Below are 20,682 nucleotides of genomic sequence, written 5' to 3' on the forward strand. Positions count from 1 at the left end.
TAAGGGGTTAATGCAGATGTTATTTTTGGTCATAAACCTCTATATTCGTGAAGTCTGGTTCAGCTTTCTCTTTGAATGCAAACAGAATACAAAAGCTCTTTTTTGCCATCTACACCTGTATGACAGGAAGAGTGGTTGAGGTCATGTATTAAGAGGATGCTGCTATGTAAATAAAATCATAAGAGGATTTTGGGGAGTACTGTTTTGCTATTTGTTTAAAAAAGAATCTATTTTTTTTCCAAGCATTGATGCACACACAACATGACAGAATCCAGTGTCTCTAATCTTACTGGTATTTGTCCGCACCTCCAGCTTTCATGTGTTTTGTTCTTTAAATGATCTAAAAGAAGTAAGGTGCTCTTGGTACTCATATGATAAAATAGCTATTAACCATTTGGCAGTATTCAGTATGAAATAGGAAGTAGCTGAGACGGTGCCTATGTTCTGTGATTAGTCTTTCAAATAGGCTAGCTGAAAATATTTTCAGCATGCAACATTGCCCTTTTATTGCCCTCTGGCTTAGAGGGAAAAGTTTAGACTCAGAGAGCATAACATGTATAGCAGCTTCCTAGATTTACCTATACTGCCCTCCCTAGATGATCAGAAAAAGAGAACCCTTTTCTTTCACGAATATAAGTCTATCTTTGTTCTTCTAGTGAAAATATCAAGTGACATCTTACTAAAAGATTTATTAGGAATTCACTCAAATAAACTTGAGAGCAAATTATTCTATTTCATAGCTAATGAAACTGAGTATTTCATATTTTTCCCACAAGATTATATTTTTTTACATAAACTGTATCTAAACTGCAGGACCTCCAATTGCTTCTGAGCTTTTGGGTATGAGAGCATGTCCCAGCTTCATCATGACTCTATACTGGAGCAAAATCCTAACCTTGTTCCCATGAAAAATAAATCCAAAAACATAAGCCAGAAGGAGGCTGTGGCACAGATCAGCCAAATCTCTGACCTAGACGGTCTGGGAGACCAGAATCCTGAATATGTCATGATACACATTTATCAGAGTGCTAAGGTAGCTCAGCAGGAGCAAAGAACATAGGTACTCTATCTAGATCCCTAGTTTTCAAGCTTTTTGGATTTGAGGATAATTGAACCTTTACAATGCTTGTGCAAATTCCAAGAGATAAAATTCAAGCCAACTGACAATAGACTATTTTTTCTCAGGTACCTTTGAAAGGTACTTGTCCACAGTTAAGAGTTGTCAGCCATATGCTCATCCGCTGCTCTGCCATTCAAAACATATTTAGTGAAGATGTTCCTGTAAATGCAGAAATGACATGTCCATCTTCACAGAGCATATTTATTCAGACTGACATACTGGGATTTTGCCATCTGAATTGTCAAATTTCCCAAATTAGGATGCCATGATGAAAAAAATAAGCATAACCCAAGTATTTGGCCCAGGAGAGAAAAAAAAAAAAACAGTCCAGTAACAAAATCCAACCTCCTGAAAATTTTCATTGTTATTAGTAGTTCATACAATATGTTTTTATTTAGTTGATAGGCCTCTAATAACCTATGTAAAAAGTAAAGCAGAAACAGAAGGAAATATCTGGCCCATTTATGAAACCTTACTGATGCAATGATCGCGATATCCTCTAAATCAGTCGGAATGAATACTCTCTTTCTGTCTCAGTTTCTCAATGGATATGGAATAATTTTCTTTCAAAGACTGACATATTCCTGCCTCTGCATAATTCTGCATCTTTTGAGATATTTTTAATGCTACAGTTGATTGCAGAGAAGGCTGCTATCTGGGACCGCCAGTTTTATTTTCAGTGCATGTAGGGGGGGATGTTTCTAACTCTTTGGTCCACCAGCCTCTATTTTCTTAAGAAGTATTTACCAACCCAGTAACATTACTTTTCAGTGTCACTTTTTCTAGTTACAGAATTACTAAACTAGTAATATAAGTACAGTACAAATAAAAAAGAAATCCAAGGGAACAGTCACACTAGAAACAAAGTAAATTTCAGATTGAGAGAGAGACTATGGACGAATCCAAATCCTGGCTGATCACTGTTGTATCCCGACTCAACCCATCTCAATACAAACCAAGCCAGAAATGCTCATTTATTCAGTTAGAGAATGTAAAGTTTTATACCATGTGCAAGCATAAATATATACTTCATATATACTACTTTAAATGATAGATAAGAAGTAAATGCAGTTAAAATTGTTCATCTTTATTTCTAACATTTCTGTTCCACAGATCAGACTTCCTTTATGAAGAAAAAACAGACAACATGGGTCTTGATCTATACCATGATTGTTAAACAACAGTACAAAATGACTTGCCCACTTTTTTATATAGTCTTGAACTAATTTTTTTTGGTTATTAAAAAGTCCAAGGATTTTGCTGTTAGCATTCATTTCCCCTTCTAAATCTAACAAAACCTTTTAATAAAGCTGGCCTAGTAGATCCTCCAAGATACAAACTAAGAAGCATATGTATTTTGCTAAATTAATAAATAATTTTTATGCTTTGCCTAAATATCATATATACAAAGAAGTGAAGACTCCTGGTTTTTAAATCAATTTGATGCATAAATAAATTTCTTAGTAATTATGAAACATATTGATTTTTCTCTCTTTTTCTTATCTTTCTTCTAATTGAATATGGCTTAGTGAGCCATGAACCTCAAAAATCAAACTGTGACTTGGTGAGGCATGTAGTGAAGTGTTCACACCTACTGAGCTCTTAATTAAACTTGCCAATATATTGTATTCCCTGTAGGAGATCCTAAAGTGATATTCAGGATTATTTTTCTATCTGTATATAATCCACTACTCATATCAGATTTGTAGAAAATGACAGAAGACTACAATTGACGGGAGAGGTTAATACGGCATAAGACTGTATAGTGAGTTACACACATTATCAGAGTAATTCCATTATAATTAGAACTGCCAAAGTCACTGAACAAAGATGAACAATCACCGAAGTAGACAGGCATGCTGTCTATAATTTTTAGCATTGCTTTTTTTGGCTTTCTTTTTCATTCATGCTGAATGAGAGAGGAAAAAACCAGAACTTTCCGCTACATATTTAGAGATTTTTCTTAAAAGCACATTGCTAAGCATATCTTTATTCACTGAACTGTTTCAGAACAACTTTTGAACTACATCACGTATAATACAAGTTGCAAAGCAACATGTGTTATCCCCTAAATGAAGACTGCTTGAATATATACTCAAAAAATACAAAACATAACAGGTTTCAAGTCAATATGTCATTTTCTATTGTTCAGTAAATAGACTGTAAACCATTGAGAATGAATACACCATTGAGAATACGAGTACACTATTCTAAAGAGATATATTTTGCATTTCATTAAAAAAATCAAATTAACAAAAGCAACATTAAATAAATTAGAAAGAGAGACTAAATGAGAAAGAGATCCCAAAAGAGAGACTTTTGGGATCACACCAAGGTATTGCCTAAGTTTGTTAGGCAATTCCAATGATCAGTAATGATGTGCATTAACATCAAAAGAAGTTCATACAGTCAAGATAAGAAGTATTTTAAATACATTAGCCAGTATAATAAAATATTATGCCCCGTAAACTGTCATTATCCATGCTAGGCAGAAATTTCATTTGTCACTATAGTTTGTTCAGTTTTCGGTTGTTCCTCTTTTCTACCCCATAATTAACAACCTGGAATTACAAAATGAGGTGTTTTTTTCTAACAGGATAATAAAATCCCTATACCAAAGTCATTTTTAATGAACTTATCAAGATTCTCCTCCCCAATCCCTTCAATCAAACTCTACAACTCACATTTTTATTTTCTTTAAGGAACGTGATGTTAGCAACCTGTATCTATGTTACACAAACCTGTCTGTTTTTCAGGTCTACTCATAGGCTTCAGAATACAAATCAAACACAACTCTGTTGGACTTGGAAACCAGAATGAAACCAATTAGGAATTTACTGTCACTTAATATTCACTGGGAAAAGATGTGGTTGAAAAACCAGAATGAGTTAAAATTAGTAAAAAGTGTTAAACAACAAAAAACCTCAGTAGTAAAACAAAATTTTGATTCTAAAAAATCCCCACTTTTTTGAAGGAAGCACATTACTAGGTAACATGAAAATCTGTTACTAAGACAAGAAAACATTCTGATAGAAAAGCATCATCTAATCCAGCTCTACTAGTCCATTATTAACTCATTTAATTTTTCCTGAAGAAATTTGCTGTTAATATTTTAATCTCAACTTGGCTGAATGGAAACACTGAATGGAAATGAAGTGAAGTCAAAATAGTCAGCTGCCAAAAGCTTTGTAATACAGTGTAAATTAGTGAAACAAGAGATGGAGGTTGGTGAATTGTACATTATTGAATAAATGTCTCTGAAACTTCAAATAAATGTGTTACTGTGGTAGGTGAAAAAATAGTTTAAATTGTGAACACTGACAGGCAGCAGATAACCATGTGTGGTTGTGTGGGTGAATGTCTGAAACTGAACTTCTGAACCCTCAAGCGTAAGCCTGCTACTTGCTAGCTGCAACTGACATGGGCTTTTGTAAATTTTTATAACACCTGGACTAAGCAGAAGTGGCATGTCCTGAATCCTCCATTTAAAAAAGTGACATGATACACAACTCCCAATTAGGAGGCTAATCATGCATTATGCTTCTGCACATTGCTGGGGATGGGGAAAACAGGGAGCTAGGGGCCATAAAGACGCATCCTGGAAAGAAGAGCGTTCTGCAAAGGTCTCCCTAGATGAAGATGATGATGATCCTGGATGGAAGAAAGATCCCTGGAAGTGGTGGGAGATGCTGAAGACCAGAGAGATGCTGAGGGACCCTGACCACTACTATCCGAGACTGGTAACTGTGAGCAGTGGCACAGCAGGAACTGACATCTTTCTGCTTGACCTTCCAGTAATGTCTCTGCCGGAAAGGGAAGCTGAGACATTGTCAACATAGCGCTGGGCCCCTGCAAGTGAGTGTCGGTGTGAGACGAAATCAAGTAGGGCGAAAGCTCTAATCTCATCAGTTCTTAAATAAATCCCAGCATCCCGAGCCTCTGTGGGTTGTTGTTTACTCTGTCTTGCCCATGACAGTTACAGAATGGACTAAACTGCACTGCAAGTGGTAGATCTGCATATCTCTCCATCTTAGATAGCTGATTGTCTATTTAGACAGCTAAGCACACTTCTTAGCCAGAAGAGAAGCAGAAGCAAGACTGGTCTGGTGGTTGCTTTCTAGGCAGGTGTAGATGAATGGGAGGACAGGCTGTCTGAGCTGCCAAATCCCAAAGCAGGTGAAGTTTGTGGAGGAAATAGTGTTAAAGATAGCAGGACTTTGTACAGCCTTAAAAATGAGTATAACTGCGAGTATAACTGCATAAAAAACATCTGACTCCATCATAATTTTCTTCTCCTAATTACAATAGGCTATGAGCCACAGAATTTTAGCTACTTTCTCCAAGTTAAAAGATTAACATCTTCCCTGAACACATTTTTCCTACAGCAACCACGAAATAAATTAATAAGGTGCATCTGACTCATTTTTATGACACTGCACCTGTTCTATGCTCCATGTATCTACAATAAGATCATATGTCTAATATTTAGACATTATTGAGCATTTAGGATATTATCTTCAGCTGAGTAGCAAGTCATTCCCAACTATTCTAGTATGTGCCCTGAAGGGCTATGTTTACTGTAATTTTGGAGAACTATACTGTCCATGTGTACTGACATCTCCAGAAGCAAGGACCACACATACCCTCCAAAGCACAAACTTTTGTTCAATAAATTACAAAGAAATCCAGCATGCCCACTCCACCCTAGACACCCACCAGGAGCACTACATTTCAAGGAACTCAAGCTTTAAGTATATTCTGTTATAGAACTTGGAAAAAATTACCTGCAGGGCAAAGTATTTCACAATGCCCACTTGTCCCATGCACTGAGCAGAGGGATGGATTAGACAGTCCTCAGAGCTCCCTTCCAACCAAGAGTTTCCTACGATTTTATGATTAGGTTCAAACACATTCTCAAAAGCAAACCTTTTTTCTGAATAATGGTTTAATTTTCCTTCCCAAAGGAGTATAGAGTTATACACTAAAACTATTTTGAGAAAGTTCACAGACATACCTTGCTCCTTAGATACACCAAAAAAAGAACTGATGGAACCTGTCAATCTGAACAAATGAAAAGTTGCTTTGGGTAGGAAATGTGTTTTAAGAATGTACCACTCAAGTTATTACCGAAATCTTACTCTGCACGTCTTCGGCTATGTCAAATTTCTAAGTAATTCACATATCCATGTACAGCTTAGAACAGAACTCAATTTAAAAGAAAATAATTGGGTTCTCACACATGAGTTATAATAAAACTGGTATTCTGTTACAATAATGGCCGAAAAATCAGTAATGATACTCAGCTCACTTTTATATTTCTCATGTCTCCTGGCCTTTGGCCTTGCAAAGAAATGACATTCAAATTTCAATGTTCCAGTAAAATGCGGCAGTTCAAAAAAACCTGTATTTTGCTTACTCTGACAATCCGCCAGGACAGGAAAAAATGAACACTAGAGAATAATAGGCCTAATGTTCACAGAGAAGCTTCTCAGCTGATTCTCTTAATTTCACTTCGTGCTTCCTGTTAAGCAAACACCCCCACATCTATGCTGCAGATGCAGAATTGTTACTAGCAATAACTGTAACTGCATTAGTGCTGTACTCTCTCTCTTATCAAAGGGGCTTCATCAACTGTGTAAGGCTGGCTCTTCCACAGTGTTTTTCATTTGGGCTAGTAATGCAAGTAGATGACAGATTTTTTTTTAAAGCTATGATTACAGCTGCTACATAAAATTGTAAATTAATGCCTTAAAAATGTTTCAGAGCAATTTTTTAATTGGTTTGTATGCCTGCTCACAGTCTGACGTTCATAGTGATTCCCTGATTTCATTGTTCAAAATTCGTTAATTCATTTTTCACTCTAGAAGAAAAAATAGTTTTGGCAGCTACTGCAGTTTATAATGGAAATGATAAGGATTCTCTTGCACAGTAACTATGGAATAGTGCATGAAATTGAATAGATTAGCATAATAAAATACTAATGTAATGTAAGCCAAGAGTGGAAGTGCTGGTTTCTTGTTTCTTTTATCTTTAAATGGTTGCTGTAGAAAAAAAACAAACTTCAAAAACCAATTCTGATGTATTTTCAGTGAGGATACTGGATATTTGAAAATAAAGATTTTGGCTTGGTCATCACAGGTGTGAATATGCAGAAAGGAGAAAAAAAAGACATCTGAAGTTGAGTTTAAAGGAATACAAAAATGCAGAGCTCACTCATACTGTTTTTGTCAAATTCAGGTTCACATTATGAAGATGGCCTAGGACCTCGTACTACGATGACTATTCAGGAGCCCCAAAGAAGGGATCTTGCTGTTCTGCTTAACGATCACCTTCTAAACTCACCTGGGAGTCACTGAAATATAAATACACTTAGCCACAAATCTTTTCGTCCAACTGCACCACTTGCTAAGAAGCAGTGCAGAGCAACTACATTTTCCGGGAGCCTAATCTCACACCTTACTCATTGTCCAAAAAGAAGCTAATTTATTCCTATCCACTTCTCAAAGAAGGAACTCACTTCTGTGACAGCCTCTACTTATAGTTCCGTAGTTAAAGTGCAACTGCTACTCCAATTAGCAGCAATAAAGATTTTTTTTGTTTTCTTTTCTTCATCACACTTCTTTTTCTTGTATGTTAAATTGAAAACGCTGAAAAGCCAGGAACACATTTTTCTGTGTCTTCAGTACAGCCATAAGCATCTTGAGGAGCATTAAAGAATAATAACAGAACAGCAACGACTCATAGTAAAATAGCTGTACTTGAAAAATACAGTGGTGCATTACTGTAGGCACCATTTCAAAAGCCACTGCAAAGAAAACAACTAGTGAATAAAATAAAACTGGTTTTATTCAAGCATAATCAGTGTTTATGAGGACTGTATTCCTTTATGAACAAAGTCTTATTTCCTTTTGGAAACAATCTATTAAAATTACTATGCAAATTACCATCACTCACCTCTCCTATCATTTCTGCCTGCGTTTTTGGATTTGTCAGAAGGGCAAGGGCAACGTCCTTCGCATTTCACCGAGATCATTTTTCCTGAGACACAGGCTTGATAGTCTAATTTGCACTGTAGGAGAGAAAATGACTATCATTAACATAAACATATTTTATAATAAAAATTATAGCTCATTAAGTATTTTGAAGGAGTCTTTCATAAGGTGCTTAAATCTTTACAGATATACATGCTAAAAAAAATTTTGCAGTATACACTACTTTTATACTAAGGGGAAGAATCAGATTAAATGAAGGTAAAAAGTTCTCATTCCCTAGATTGGCTGCAGTTTTAGGATCAATTCAAGTATGAATACATTTGCACTGTTAGACTGATTTGAGTATGTATATCAAATGGAATCAGACTGTATTCATTTTATTTGTATTATATGAGCAAATAAACAAAGCATCAATATTCATTATCGATACAAATCAATTAACAGGGATTTACTATAGGATTTATTACTTAATTTCCACCTTTAAGATAATAGTAAACTAATAAAAAACACCACCAAATAAACTAGAAAGCTATAGCTGATGCAATTCCACACAGTCTTCTCCAACATAGAAACAGGTTCTGGTTCTGATCTGTATATTGACAGCTTCAACTCAGAAACCACATAAAAATTAAATAACCATAACCAGGAAACGGAATTATTGTTCCAAGGACATGAAAATACATGGTCAAAGATTACATACATAGAAAATAACAGCTCTGTAAACATTGCCTGTCTTATTGAAGAGCTATACTTGTCTTAATAAAGAAATTTTCTTGGCATTAGGGTACAGATCTATCTGTAGGACATTTTACCAGTGTGATCACAGAAAAAGTACAAACCAAAACAACCTAAGAGGAAAAACTTATGAACCTAGGGAGAGCTTTTATAGAAGAGGAAAGGAGGAAGATGATTATGGAGAACACCTTTTCCTCAAACAAAGGATGGAAGATGTCTCATTAGTCAGGTGAAGGACCTAAAATTAAAAAAAGCAAGGACTCAGAAAACCAGTCCAAGCAACAAAAATATGAAAGTGATTTGTTATGCATCATGCAACTTCAGAAAAACAATCTCACCAGAACTTCTGCCTAACATTCCCTGACTCATCTTCTATTTGCATATATAGCTCTGGTTTAATATAACTCCATTATACAATTATCAGAATTTCTTGCAAACGCTAAACTTGATTTCAAATAGTACTTTGAGTCATTCTCTCTGTCCTAATGAGTAAGGGTGGGAGCACACAATGCAGATATTAAGAATAAAAGAGGCTGTTCAGAGATCACACTGGAGGTTTTCACTAGCATGCAGATATAAGTACCTAAAATCACCCCATCCCTTATCTATTTACAGATTTGCAATGCCCACTTAAATCTTAAGAAACACTTTACTCAATGCCTGACACAGGCACTGATACCTGGGTTAGTGAGTGTGAAATCAGTACATAACACTTCCAAATCAGTATTCCCATTCACAGCTACGCTAGAATTCTACACTCACTGAACTCATTTAATGGACAGGCAGGCAGCAGAGTTGGATTCCACCTCTCAAGTAACAAAGCAAAAACATGATGCTTGCATGAGTCAGAAAGGAGTCAACAGGCTGTTCTGACAGTTTGCTAATGATATTGGGAGGATAATTCTGGTTCAAACCTCTTGTCCTTGTTCCCCATGTTAACAGTGCACCAGAAAGTTGCAAAGAGAGCTCAGCTAAACAAAGGCTAGATCAGATTTCCCTCAACAGTAGTCTCAATAAACTGGCAGCAAAGCAATTAACATACCTGAAAAAATCCACAGAAATAGAAATATGTGAAATGCAGAATATGAGGACATGATGAAAAGTGGTACTGCACATGAGAGGAAGCGGTAGGAACAGCGACAAAACTATTCCTTATGGGGAAAAAATATTTGAATACTTTAAACAGCATAAACATACATGAACAAAACTATTAATTATAATGTTTGGTAAAGTAATAAAATAACTACAATTTATTTGCCTTTATTATTGACTTTTTTATATGGGGAAAATAAATCATGGCATTTTTGAGGAACTTATCTGTTGGATTTCATAATAGTCCTTATCTATCTTGGTTTTATGAATTCTTTGTTAATTGCTTGTGCTACTTTCACCCCAATCCCTTTTATGCAAATTTTACTACATCTTATTGTGAAAAAAATACCATTTTACTTGTAAATATATATCTCTAGCTTTTCATCTTCTGATCTTTATTCCATTTTCCTCTTAGAATACCAGCTTTCTACACCAGAGTTTCACCATGTCTTGTTTATATGTTTGATTCTGAGAAGTCTCAACTGTTTGAATTCTTGCATATTTTGTTTTAATAGAGAAGAATAGGCAGTTTTGACTTCAGAGCAATGTGCTGCACTGTGCTTAAAAAATCTTTTAATATAGACAAAGAATATCTACCATGTCAGAGCCTCTTGGCAATATATTTCAGGATGAAAAGTTCCTTATTTCTCTACTGTCAAGCTTCCCACAGAAAAATCCAATTTTTATACTTATATTCTGCCTACTTGAAAACTTGCTTAGTTTCAAATGGACCCAACATTCTTCAACACTTGTCCTGAATAGTTTTAGTGAACTAGGGACAGGCAATTAAAATCTGTGGGAAGTACATCAAAGAATATATATCATCTTTAGACATGACTCATGCAGCTTTACTGTTATTCCAGTAAAGATGAGAATAGTTGTATTTCTGGACCAATTACTACAGTGTATGTTGTTTTGGTAAACATGAGCTCTGTTCTTATAACTACTGTTATAGAGTTAGAATGATTACATGACAGTAATATATTTCATTAAACTCTGTAATTTTCCATTCCAAAGTTGCTACCTGTCAACAGATGGAAACTGATCTCTATATTCTGCATGAATAAAGAGCCAATTTTCCCCCCCAAATGGAGTAAAAAAGTTTCCATGGCAAAATAAAGGGGAAAAAAAGTGAAAATTTAAGAAAAAAGAGTTATTGTACATGTTTGGCTGTCACAAATACAAAGACAGACCATATTTTATTTATTATTTTAGCGCCTCTTAAATTATTCCAATTTTCCTTGTATTTGTAAACAAAGTTCCAGGTAAATATCATGCATTTCCATGTAGGTATGCTTACCTTTATAAAATGCCAAAATCATCCTCCTGTGACCAACTGATCCAGTTTTTCAAGTGTGAATGACAGTATGCTTGTCATCCAAAAATCTTGAATGTTTGGGGATTAAACTGACAAAACCTGTTACTGACATGGGAAAACTTTTTGATGACTGCAAAAATACAGGAATTCTCTACCAAAAGAAGTAATATATCATTATGATTTCCATTCATATAGAGGTAAAATCTCTATATTGAGTGAGGAAAGCACAGTTCACAGAATATTCACATAACCTAGAAGTTTTCAAATTAGATGCACTTGATTTAACATCCTCGTACACTTGAACTGAGCAAACTTACAGCCATTGAGAACTGGTGAAGGATAGAAAATGCTAGATTAGAAATGAATGAAAAAAAATAAAAAAGGAAGGCAAACAAGATCTCAGGAAAAATCAGTTTTAAGTTCAATTTCCTGAAAAATACAGAAACAAATACTCAAATAACTTGCAAGCACTTAGAATAAGAAAGGAGCTCCACCATACTACAAGTTTTTTTTTTATCAGACAAATCATAACAGGTCTACTTTCATTTTATGGAAGAGCTTCTAGAAAGTTGAGGTATAACAGATTGCAAGTACCTTGATTTTACCAAAGCTCATCTACTCTCTTACAGTATTACAATCTTGTAAGCCATATTGGGAAGTCTGCTCTTTGTGTGCTCATATTGTAAGATGAGTGCAAAACTAGTTGAAAGTGATCCTCAGAGAGTAGCTATCAATAGCTTACAGTTAGAAAGGAAGGCTGCACTGAGTGGACTTCTGCAAGGGTGTATCACAACCCTAGAACTATTTCTTATTTTCATTAATGTCCCAGAAGATGAAATAAAAGATGTTGTATTAAACATATAAGAGGCTGGAACAATTTTGGAACACAGGAATACAATCAAAAATCTTCTTATTTTATAAGAATAGGCCAAAAATACATCATAATCCAATACAGAAAATTACTACATTCCACTCTTAGGAAGACATAATAATCACCTTAAAAATACAATCTATTGAACAACTAGCTAGACAACAGTTCCAGAAAAAAAAAATCTAATGATCATTGTCAACAATTGCATGGTCTGCATGAAAAATGCCATACTAAGATGTATAAACAGGACTGCAACCTACAAGTCAGCATAAGTTAACTGCCAGAGCCTACACTTGGGTCCTCAGTGAGCATTGCATCTATTCTGTGTTTTAAGCCATAGCAATATTGCAATCAGTCCTTGATACTGCAAGCCTGAAGTTAGGTCAGATACATCAACACAACCTTTTCTACAGTATAAACATAACTTCACAATGTAGGATGGAGTGTGAATTGGATGTAATTTAAAATCTTACAGAAATTTTGATGTGCTGCAGCATATGACACTTAAAGAAATGCTTTCTAGAACAGTCATATTTAACGCTGAGCATTTAGTAAGTTACCGTTCAGACAACCAAAAACTAATAATTATGCAACTGTGAAAAATGTTTTATCTCTGAAAGGTAACTGTCACCTTTAATTGTACCTTATCTGAATAATGAGAGCTCTTTAGAGGTCCATGACTTTTTTTGTGCATTTAAAACTAAACAGGGCATGCTATCCAATTCTAAAAATACATTGATGAATAATTAAATTCAGCTCTAGCTGATAGTTATCAGTGCACATGCTACAGAAATTTAATTTGAATATAAAAATCCATACAGAGAAAAAAGTTAATATGGTAATTTTTTGTTATCAGTACCAATTGTTATTACGGATAATGATTCTGATGCTAGCCAGTGAGATAGAGAGGAGAGAAAAAGAGGCCCTACAACGTATGGTGCATTTTGACTCCTCATTTTGACTCCTCAACTCTTTTTCACACTTATGTTTGCTTCATTCTAAACAAATGTTCCAGCGTACAAACGAGGAGGAGATGTGATCTAGTGCAGGTGAAACCGGGGATATCAGTAAGCATAGAGAACTCCAGAATCTTATCCTTGTAGTCGGCCTCCCAGTTGGAAGTTGTACACCACAGCGTTCCGGACTATAACCATACCAGACGAATATCCACTGGTCAAGCAGAGAAACCTAGCAATTACAGTACAACCAAGAAAATGGCTGAGAGAAGAGAATTTGGAATATCCTCTCAAATGTACATGTTCTTACAAATAGGTTCAGTTCTTCCTTTCCTGTCATTTTTCCAGGTGACCATTAATGGGTGGTAAAAGATTTTTTATGGTAAAATCAACAGCATCTCTGAGAAACAGGCTTTCTGCTGTAATACCAAAAGGAAAGCTGCTGAAGAGGAGATCTGTAAATTTAGTTATGAAGTGTCATGCATAGGTCTAAAGATGCCTTAATTTCCTGTCAGCATCAATTGATCTTTCCTAGTTCTATACCAACCTGTTAATCATGTGCATCACCTGAACAATAGGCGTTTGGGTAAAAAGCTTTTCAGCAGACAAGTACTATAGTTAAAAAAAAAAAAAAAAAAATTCTAACCACAAAGGCATGCAACTATCATTTTGACTGTAGAATCAAAGGACATATGCTTATTGAACCAAGACCATAAGCAAAGAAAATCTTTTGTGTTTGAAAGAGAAATGATGATGCATTGTTCATAAGGCTATGAACTAGAAAAAGCAATTTACATGACCAAACAAAAATCTGTATGCAGTTTTCTTCCTGTTCACCCCTATAGCTCTTGCCTGTTTTCTTCATCATTGTGCAGTTCAATGACGTAAAAAGAAAAGCCTGAAATCAGGCCACTTGAGTAAGCAATCTTTTGCCTAGAAAACATATTAGGCACAGAAAGATGCAGATAAATACCTACTGGGATTATTTAAATGAGACAACTACCTGTCTTGGCTTTCATACATTCTTAGAGGTTTTTGAGACACATGCTGCTCAGAAGCTTTTGAAAATCCTTCTAAGCACCTGTCTGCTTTCTAAACGAGACATCTGAATTTTTAGGCACCTACATACCTTACCATCTTATTATACACAATTTGCAAACAGATAAACTAGCAGGTTATATCTTCAAATGAAAATGTAAAGCTTAATACATGCTAAATGACAAAACCTATGATATCCTTACTTGAAAAGCACTATTTCCAGTAAATTGAAGTCTGAGAAAAGTATTAATAATACTAACCCTAGTCTTTTTTGTTCTAAAATAATGCATCTCATTTCCAAGTTGATAATTCAATATTCCTAGAAGACAATAAATTCTGTAAAAAAACAAGATAGTCTCTAAATACTCTTTATATTTTTTATATTTGAAATATTTTTAAAGACTTGACTAACTAAAGGGGTAAAGATACATAATCATATCACTCCTTCCTATATTATTCCTTCTCTTCCTACCTCTTTCTCAATTTTAAATTGCATCAGTAATTATAAATAGAATAATAGTCTGTTATAAGCATGCTTTAGCCTGTTGTAAGCTTTTGATACTAATAATTTCTCTTTCAGACATACACGTATAAATACTTAAGTCTATAGTCTAAATTGTGGCTCTTATTCAGTCATTGCTGACACAGTCCAAATCTCAACACTTCATCAGACTCTTTGCTTCAAGCTCCATCAGCTCTAACAGTCCAGAGCTACAGATGCACAGAATGTCACTCAACCCTAGAAGTTCATGGGATCTTAGTGTACATTACTGCTATGTGTACAGAAGCCGGCATTCCAAATTTTGTAATTTGGACAGGTTTCTTGAGAGAGAGAAAAAGGAATATTGCTCTCACAAAGTTAACTCTGCATTGTCAATTCCCACTTCAAATCTGAAAACGTTTACTCAAAGAAAAGTTTGAAGTGTGAGCAAAACATCTAGTTCTCCCAAACCTTCTTCTTAGAAACAGCTGAACATTTTGGCTGAAAATCAGCCAAGAGAGATCCTCAGCAATTTTCAGCTGACATGCAAATTTCTGAGTAATAGCAATGATTAAAATAAGGGTAATGGCAAAGCTATGAAGCCTTCTAATAGGACTCAAATGGCTTGTCAAAGCATGGAATTTTTTGTTAAAAGAATCTACTTATTGACTATCAACATGCATTATCACTGTATTTTTAATGTGATATGGTTTCTTAAACCATGCTCACTGATTGCATTACTAATTAAACAAGTTCAATTTATCTAATTATATCTAAGTTGAAATATTTATAAAATTATATGTGAGCTAAAATATCATCTAAAGGGCATGCTCATTAGTCTTCAATTACAGGGAATAAAAGCAAGTCTGTGCACAGAGAGACCTAGTTAGTCCCTGCTGGGTTATCCTGTCTAAGTCTCTAAGATATTTAAAGTATGACACAACAATCTGGAGAAAAAAAAAAAAATTTTTTTATGTGCATTTATATTCAGGTCAAACCCTGAGCAGTGTGCTACAGGATCATGTTTTGGATCAGAAGTTGCAGACACCTAGGTACTCTCACCTTTCTTGCCATCATATTACCTCTACAGCTTTCCTTTGTCTTTAGTTCTTCGGCCATCTAAAATATATGCTAACATTTATTTTAATTCGAAGTACTAGTGGGTTTTCTTTTCTGTTTTTCTTTTCTTTTTTTTTTTTTTTTTTTTTTTTTTAAGTCTTTAAGTAAATAGTAGGTTTAATGTGTTATCATTTATGAAATTCCACATTTACAATGATTTTCATCCTGCCAGGAAAGAAATACCTTGTTGTTCTGGTGGGAGTTAATATTCTGAAAAGCATGACCATTTTCCTCTAGATTACTTATATCTTCTCTTGAACTCCAAGAAATACTTCTGTGCAGAGAAATGTCTCTAAATCCTTCTACTTTTTGATGTTAATATTTCATTTCTAAAATACACGGGATGCTTCCTCATTTTAAGTTTGTCAAAAACAACCAAACCAATACGGAGTAAACTCAGGATGAATCAAAGCCAAGTTCTCCTGTGTCATATTTTGAATGAAGAGCTACAGTGGCAAATCTTGTTTCACAAACTCTTATTTTTCTCTTCCAGGAACTTCATGCTGCATTTTTTCCTAGAACTTTGCTGCAATACAGAGGCTCTACTTCTGATGTGTACTTCTGATGTTCCCTGTCTTTCTCACAATTCTCTTCCAGTGCACATCAATATACAGATCCATTCTTTCTGGACATAGCTATTTTACTTTCCTAGTTTTTTCTGATTTATCCAAGTCCTCTTCCAAGACCAAACCTGATTGTTAAGAAATACTCTGTTTTACTTTAATCTCAAAATTAATGCAAAAACAAACAAACAAAACCAAAAAAACCTCCAAGCAATCCAGAGGGATAAAGCGTGTCTTAATCTGATGCTTGTGGAAGAAAAGTTTGCTTCCTAATTTGCTTCCTGTAAATTTCACAGCAAACAGACAGGCATTGAACATGTAAGTAAATAGGCTGGACAGTTGTTCTATCTGCTAGAAAAGAAGTGAAGCTAAGACGTATCATGAGCACACTGCTGAAGAAAACCGCTGAAGCTAGGAAGACAGCACATTTCCTGAGAGGCTCCTTATTTTCAGGGGAATGTTAAAGACTTTCTTTGAAAGCTGCCTAGAACATTCTGAACTTTTCTGAGTATCATCTGCATATTTCTAAAAGGGGTTTTTGTTTTTGTTTTTTTGTCTTTAATTAAGGCTTCAGCTAAAGTGCCCTGGAGTGAATAGGAGCTTTAGAGCTATAAGCAGTGTTGTAAAATTCACACAACTCAAAACATCCAGATATGTTTTCCCATACGTGGCTTTGGATATTTTAAACTGAAACAATTTGGGGAGGAAAGTGAACATAGTTACAAGGAATCACACCATCTATATATCAGATGGCTTGAATCCAAGACTGTTTTCTGTGGTTCAGCTAAAGAACAGTATTATTTTACAACTATAAACTTAATATGTCTGAGCTGTGATATCATGAATGTGTAAGTACCACAATGCTGAATGCTAAAAGTATCATATTCAATTAATATTCAATTTAATAATTGAATAAGAGTAGTATGCTTGTAACAAGATTACACAAACATCTTCCTTTCAATAATAATTTTAATATTCTAAATTACAGATATATTCTGAGGGCAGAATCTTAAGTATATAAAAAGCATAGTATACTGGTATTAGAACATAAGAAAGGATATTCCTTTAAATTTGCAATATTACCAAGCCGATATGGCTGAATTTGTTTTCAGGGAAAGAGAAGGAGCTGCATAATTATTTGTCCATTACTACAGTATTTCACTGTGACTTTTTCAAAATTACAAATATAAAAATAGGGCGACTTGGAAGATGATTCTTTAATGTTGCAGATATTCTACCTCACTGAGATCTGCTACTTTCCTTTTTTCTGCAACAGCATGACTAGTTTATAGCACTACTGGTATAAATTACTGGTACAATACCTGATTTTACTACTTGAAACAACAGTATTTCAGGTTCTTCCTAAGTGCTGATGTGACCTACATGAACACCATGTAAGAATACTTTTCTTAGAAGCTGAACACTTTGTTCTGTTTGATTACTAAATTTAATTGCATGTTCTAATAAATTTTAATATGAATAATTACATTTTCTCTAGACATTTTCACTTCATTTGCAGTTCTGTAGCTTTTCAGATGCTTACTGTTCCATTAATTGTTGAAGAAAAGCAAAACCAAGACAGCTAAGTAACGTTAAGTACGTCTTCCTTTGTGTTTGCTACATATATGCTGTTTCAAAACCCTTCTTAAAGGAAGAAACAGAAGTAGAGGAAAATTAAAGTTCAATCAGAAAAAGGGAAGCAAATGACAAGAAACAAACATTTATAATAGCTGTCCAGGAGACAGTGGTACATGGAATAGTCAACAAAAATCCATGGTCCACTGCTCTTGATAAGCATGTATTTAACTTCCACTATGATTATGAGAAGAAAAGGAGACACATTGAAGAAAAAAAGGTCTCATAGTTCAGTGCACTTGAAAGTGAGGCCTGGTTTAAATAAGTATGTAATAACAAATGCTTAATCAGAATTAAGAGAAACTAACTGGAGGAAAAAAACAAAACAAACAAATAAAAAAAAAACCAAAAAACAAAAAACCCACCATACCAGACATTTAAATTGGATTGTTGGCTTTTTTAAAGATACCATAGTGCAGCTACTTATTTTATCCTACAGGATAAATTTTCCCCTCTAAAGACCTAAACTTATTACCTTTTATGGCACATGGGTAGCACAGAGAAAGAGATAAACTGCTTTCTGAAAGAGTCAAATGATATCACTCAAAAGAAATCCAGAAGTTGTCAATATATTTTCTTCCATTTCTTCAATTCCCATATCTGGAGTGCCTACCTAAGACTCAGATGATGCGTATAAGGACAATTTCTGTGAACGCAGCTCTCTCCCTTGCCCCTGTGGCAGTGGAAGAAATGTTTAAAAGAAAACAGAATTGTATGTCTCTGACAGTCTAGCATTTCACACTGGGCATGACAACAAAACTATACCATGCACCATTAAACTTCTTCCTTTCTAATAAGTGCTTACCTGCATTTTTCATACCATCTCCTTCTCTGACACACTTTTTGGGGTCTTCTTTCAGAGAATCATTACTGTATTATTTAAATGTTTTTGCTGGGCCAACACCTGAGCCATTTTTCAAGTTTGCCACTTGCCACTTCCAACTTCATTTTCTTTAGCTCATTTTTATCATAGATTATCTACTATTAACTCTCAAAGGTTGTTCTCTCTTTTGGCTTTTTTTTTGCCTAAAAATAGATTATTTTTCCCCTTGGTCCAAAAAAATTCCAAACAAAATCCCCAAGAGCAAAATAACCCCTTTAACGTCACCTGCTTCACCAATTGCTACCTTCATTTATCCTCCCCTCTAATGAAACCACACTCCTGCCTGGTAAGTCTGAAACACTCTTCTCCAGCTTTTGAGCACTTTCTTGCAATTGACACAGCTTATCCCTGTCCCCTCCACTGTTTTCTCAGGTGCCTTACTGCTTCACACAGTTATGCAAACTGAAGAACGTTATTTATTGTCTCTTAACCCTCCAAAGCCATCTTTCCGCTAGTTTCTTTTTGAAACTGTTTCTGCTCCCCACTGGTATAACTATGCCAGTGGCGGCTGCTGTGTTCAGCCTCTATCTGTTTGTGCCTGCTGACAACGTTGATACATTCTCCTGGAAAAGGATCCTTGTGGCAAAATGATTCTGATTAACATAGCTGTAATTCTAATCAGATCATCTTGAATACTATTTTCAAATGACTAATTTTTGCTGGTTAAAGCTACTGTTCAGAGGAAAATTGTTATTTAATCCGCAGATAAGTATGGATACTTCTACTGCAACCCAGCAGTTTAAGAAACTAACACTATCTTCTACTTAAGTTTCAGCAATTTGATTTTTCTTGTTTTACTGGCTATGCTGTTTGACAAAACACAAATTAAGATTTTCATTAATAGGTTCTGCATCTGAGTTCTTTCTACATTAATTATTTTTCATTGATATACTCTGACATAAAAGGATTTATTAAATGCTGACAGCTTTAACCTTCTCCTTTCTCTTTGTCCTAATCTTCTATTGGTTTGTCCTTCCAGCCTAGATTGTTTATACTCTAGAAAAAGCTTAATATTTTTTTAAAGAAACAATATAAAAGCATTATACAGCTCAAGATTTGAGAAAATGTTTTCCAGTCCATACAGTAGGATTTTGTATTTGTATCGAATTATTAAAATTTATTTATATATTCATGTAAATCAAATATATAATTTTATATGAATCAAAAATAGTATTCTGGAAATAAAAAAGGAGCCAAATTGCAACTTCATAAGTATAAACAGGTTGCCCTAGTCTAAGAAAAACTGAGATGCTCCCATAAAAAAAAAATATTGAAGGTATTATAGAGTACTTCTGTCATCTAAACTATCATTTCTATTCTCTACAGCAGCTACTTATTTTGGAGTGCAGCTGATGAAAGGAGATCATGTAATCTGGAAATCTTAGTGCACCTAGCATGTTTGGAAAAACAGACCAAGTAAAGTGAGTCACCCTTCTGACATTTCTCTGCCTTATTTTTTGAATACCGCATCTAATCAATTTAAAAGTTCCAGGGAACATGTCAGGCATTACTGGCAAAAGCTGTTGATTTTGGTGGAAACTGGAATACCAGATAACCTCCTGCCTTGATTTTTTAATGTTAATCTTCTTTAAAATATTTAAACAGTAAGGAGCTTCCTATATTTCTGTAAAGATTACTTTAGCCTGATAAACTCTAACGCATAGATCAGTCAAGCCAGATACGTTGTATGTCACTGACTATTGGGCAGTCTCACTCAAGGAAGTGTTTGCACAGCAACTTTGTGCATTTTATTTGTTGATGTACTGTAATCACAAGTACCTCATTGTAGTCACAGTCCAGAGCAGATTTGGTATGTAGAAGGCTTTACAGTTAACCATTTGGACCAGGTCATTTTGACTGAATTTTTCCTACTGGATAG

At 34.8% G+C, this 20,682-nt stretch overlaps 1 protein-coding gene across 1 annotated transcript in view; it reads right to left on the reverse strand.

Moving 5' to 3' along the window:
• SPOCK3 (SPARC (osteonectin), cwcv and kazal like domains proteoglycan 3) overlaps window positions 1–20,682 on the reverse strand; it is a 217,448-nt gene that overhangs the window by 54,631 nt on the left and 142,135 nt on the right. The window contains exon 6 of the mRNA XM_026122889.2: window positions 8,075–8,189. Coding sequence (XP_025978674.1) covers window positions 8,075–8,189 — 115 coding nt within the window. The remainder of the gene's footprint in view (window positions 1–8,074; window positions 8,190–20,682) is intronic.

The sequence above is a fragment of the Dromaius novaehollandiae genome, chromosome 4 (assembly GCF_036370855.1).
Source record: "Dromaius novaehollandiae isolate bDroNov1 chromosome 4, bDroNov1.hap1, whole genome shotgun sequence".
Taxonomy (NCBI): domain Eukaryota; kingdom Metazoa; phylum Chordata; class Aves; order Casuariiformes; family Dromaiidae; genus Dromaius; species Dromaius novaehollandiae.